We start from the raw sequence: 3,806 nt of genomic DNA, 5'->3' as shown, positions 1-3,806 counted from the left end.
CCAGCCCGGCCACCTGCCTCCAGACCGGCGCCAGGAGAGGCCCCCGGAGAGGCGCATCCTTCTCCAGGCGCTGGGCGTGAGTGTCCATTCCCTGGGGTGGGGAGGAGGAGAAGGGGGTACACGGGAAGGGTGCTGGGGAGCCCTGAGGATGGAGGAGGACCCTTCCCGTCACACTCAGGGTGAGAGGTGGTGAGAGGCTGTCATGCTCACCAGCCCTGCCCGGGGCTCACAGGAGGTTCCCAACAGAAAACATTGCCTCTCCTCCCTTCTCTCCCCCATCCCCCCACCAGACCCAGGCTGGAGGGCACTGGCGTGGCCGCAGTTGGAGGACAGTTACTTGATCCCCACCTGTGGCGAGCCGGCACGGCCATGGCACACTCAGCCCCACGCTGGGCGCCATATGTGCTGCGCCAGCTCAGCCAGGTTCGGTGAGCCTGAGGGCAGGCGGTGAAGGACGGAGAAAAGACAGACAAGAGAAGAAAGCTGGGTCAAGGTGGGATGCTGCTCTCTGATGGAGAGACAGCGCCACAGCCTGCAAGCCGAGTCTTTATTTTATAGCCAGATTCCACAAGGCAAAGTAAGGGCATGGTCAAGATGTTTACAATGTTCTTTCGGGTTTCAAATCTACTCAATTACATGCACCTGATCAAACTTTGTTTACTTGCTGCAACTCCCGCAGCCTATATCCACAGGTTCGGACCATCAGGTCAAGCTCACAGCCACAGCCTTTGGCTGTCATTGTGCTGGGACCTGCACGTGGCTTTGCCAGAGAGGACCGGGCCCTCTCATTAGTCCGAGGCTTGAACCTGTCCAAACGCTGTGGCCGCTCTCCACACCCACCTGCCTCCCCCAGGAGTGGGCCTTCCCGCCGACCCAGGAGCCCTCAGTGTGGGGAGCCGGCTGGGCCAGGCACCAATGGCCTCTCCAGGGCCGGCCCCTCACAGCGGCTCCCCGTCCCTGCCCAGGCCTCCCACGTTGCCATCGCGGTGCTGCACGCGGTCCTAGGGGGTTACCTGGTCTTTGCAGTCAAGAACCTTCACCTGGTGGCGCTGAAGTCTTGGTACCCATTCTGGGGGGCTGCCTCTGTGAGTAGGAGCCAAGCATGGGCCGGCTCTGGCATTTGGGGCAGGATGCGGGTGGGGCTGGGAGCTGGGAGCTGGGGGCCTCCGGGTCCCTCTCTCTGCTCTGTCCTGGTCTCTCTTTAAGTACCCTTCCCAGGAGGCGCTCTGCTCTCTGCCCTCTTTTAACTCGCCTCCAGCAGAGAAGGGGGTGAGCATGCGTTCCCCAGGCTTCCAGGCGGCCAGGCTGCGTTTAGATGCAGCAACACATCCCTGGAGCCAAGTGTCTGTCGGGTGGGTCTGCAGGAGCCCGAGAGTGTAAACGGGGGCTCCTGTCCTCCCAAGGCCCTGGGGCAGGACAGGAGCGAGAGGAGAGCCGTGCACACAGTCCCCAGGCTCCCAGGGCCTCCTCCTCCTGGCCGAGTCCTGCTCACAGGGTCCCAGCCCCCCACCGCCACGTGGGCCCACTGTGCCGCTCCGCTCCCAGCTCCCAATGCACAGAGATGGGACCGTCTCCGCGTGCAGTGCCCTTTCACCCCTGGGCCCCGGGTGGGCGCATAGTAGGTGCTCAGCGAACATTTGAAAGAGTAACCCCAGGAATATCCCAGTCCTTGGACAGAGAGCGACCTCCTCCCCCCCCGCCAGATCCAGGAAGGGGGAAGGGTCCGTGTGGAGGGGGTAGTGCAGCTGACTCCACGGGGGAGGTTTGGGCTAATGAACTGGGGGCAGCGGAGAGGCTGGCTCTGTCCTGGTCTCTCTTTAAGTACCCTTCCCAGGAGGCGCTCTGCTCTCTGCCCTCTTTTAACTCGCCTCCAGCAGAGAAGGGGGTGAGCATGCGTTCCCCAGGCTTCCAGGCGGCCAGGCTGCGTTTAGATGCAGCAACACATCCCTGGAGCCAAGTGTCTGTCGGGTGGGTCTGCAGGAGCCCGAGAGTGTAAACGGGGGCTCCTGTCCTCCCAAGGCCCTGGGGCAGGACAGGAGCGAGAGGAGAGCCGTGCACACAGTCCCCAGGCTCCCAGGGCCTCCTCCTCCTGGCCGAGTCCTGCTCACAGGGTCCCAGCCCCCCACCGCCACGTGGGCCCACTGTGCCGCTCCGCTCCCAGCTCCCAATGCACAGAGATGGGACCGTCTCCTCGTGCAGTGCCCTTTCACCCCTGGGCCCCGGGTGGGCGCGTAGTAGGTGCTCAGCGAACATTTGAAAGGGTAACCCCAGGAATACCCCAGGCCTTGGATAGAGAGTGACCTCCTCCCCCCGCCAGATCCAGGAAGGGGGAAGGGTCCGTGTGGAGGGGGTAGTGCAGCTGACTCCACGGGGGAGGTTTGGGCTAATGAACTGGGGGCAGCGGAGAGGCTGGGAGGGCACCTGGAGTGCAGGGCACAGCTTGACCCCGGCTGTGGAGGTCTGTGTGGAGGGCAGAGCGCTGGCTGGAGCGGGCCTGGGACGGGCCCTTAGTTGGAGAAATGGTGCTCTCTATACCGCTGGCCGCCACAAGTGCGTTTCCTAAAGAATAGTGAGAAGGGTAGGAATTTGTGGGTTTCAAGGACCCCCAGCTTCTCTCTTACAACTGTTTCAAATCTGGCCTGCAGTTCCTCATTTCAGGGATCTTGGCGATAGCAGTGGCAGCGGTTTCGAAAACCTCTCTGGTGAGTTGGAGCTTTGAGCCGTTCCCTTCCACCCCCAGACGGGGGCGCCTGTGCAGGGCCCTGTGTGTGTAGGGCCCCGGGAGGCGGCGGCCAGGTTCTGCCGGGAGCAGGCACAAGCCTTCCCAATGGCAGAGGGCGTCCACGCAGAGGTGCCCGGGCCCTGGAGGCCTGCCCCTCACTCACGTCCCTGCCTCCCGCCTTCCTCCCCGCCCCCCCCACACCCTTCCTCCACCCGTTCTGTCCACCGTGGTGTCTGGCCTGGAGGTGCCCTCCAGCCTGTTCTCCACACAGCAGCCGAGTGACTGTTCTCAAGTTCAAGCCTGACCCCACCACCCGCTGCTGCCAACTCCTCCTGGCCCCCTAACCCTAACCCTAACCCTAACCCTAACCCTAACCCTAACCATGTTGTCACTGCTGCTTTCCGCCTGCAGAAGGCGCTGTGCCTGGTTGCGAACGTCCTCAGCTTCCTCTGCGTGCTGGCCGGCCTCTTCGTCCTTGCCAAGGACCTCTTCCTGGAGAGTCCGTTTGAGACCCCGATCTGGAGACCGTACCCCAACAGCACAGTGAGTGCCCAGGCCCCGGCGTCCTCAGACTCCCAGGAAGGCGCCGCCTGGGGCGCGGCTGCGAGCAAGTTTCTGGCTCCCCCGGGAGCCCCGGCAAAGGTGGGGGGACCTCGGCCAACCTGCTCTCCCCCGTGAGGTGCCCGCAAAGGGTGCTGCCTTCTCGCTGGCCAGCACCACTCCCATCACCGAGTCCGACCCCCCCTTTACAGATGGGGGCCCTGTAAGCTACACTGCTCCCCTCTGAGCCCCGATCTCCCCATCTAAGTGGGGTGCAATGAGGTCATGCCCAGGCCCCCCGCAGCCCCCCCGGGAGGGACCCAGGAGGTCCTCCAGCTCACAGACCTTAGGCAATTCCACCAAAGACCCCTGGGTGCCAGGCACTGGGCGTGGAGCAGTGACAGAGACCGACCCGCTCGGGCCGCACAGCACCCTCCTCCCCAGGCCCACCTCGCTGGCCTGCCCCCTGCTGGCTGGTGTGACCCTGCAGGCACCCAGTGAGGCCTCGCCCTGCCCCCCCCCCCCCCCCACCCCCGGGCCCCAC

The 3,806-nt window shown here is 64.2% G+C and overlaps 1 protein-coding gene across 1 annotated transcript in view; it reads left to right on the top strand.

Annotated features, from left to right (window-relative positions):
- The window catches only part of MS4A10 (membrane-spanning 4-domains, subfamily A, member 10), a 12,508-nt gene that overhangs the window by 5,725 nt on the left and 2,977 nt on the right, over positions 1 to 3,806 (top strand). The window contains exons 3-6 of the mRNA XM_014539185.1: positions 1 to 76; positions 966 to 1,085; positions 2,646 to 2,702; positions 3,134 to 3,265. The exon at positions 1 to 76 is cut by the window's left edge and continues 36 nt beyond it. Of these exons, the coding sequence (XP_014394671.1) occupies positions 1 to 76; positions 966 to 1,085; positions 2,646 to 2,702; positions 3,134 to 3,265 (385 nt within the window). The remainder of the gene's footprint in view (positions 77 to 965; positions 1,086 to 2,645; positions 2,703 to 3,133; positions 3,266 to 3,806) is intronic.

The sequence above is a fragment of the Myotis brandtii genome, unplaced genomic scaffold, assembly GCF_000412655.1.
Source record: "Myotis brandtii unplaced genomic scaffold, ASM41265v1 scaffold2089, whole genome shotgun sequence".
In the NCBI taxonomy this organism is placed as follows: Eukaryota; Metazoa; Chordata; class Mammalia; order Chiroptera; family Vespertilionidae; genus Myotis; species Myotis brandtii.
Note: the sequence above shows the minus strand (reverse complement) of the source record. Positions and strands in the feature narration are given on the sequence as shown.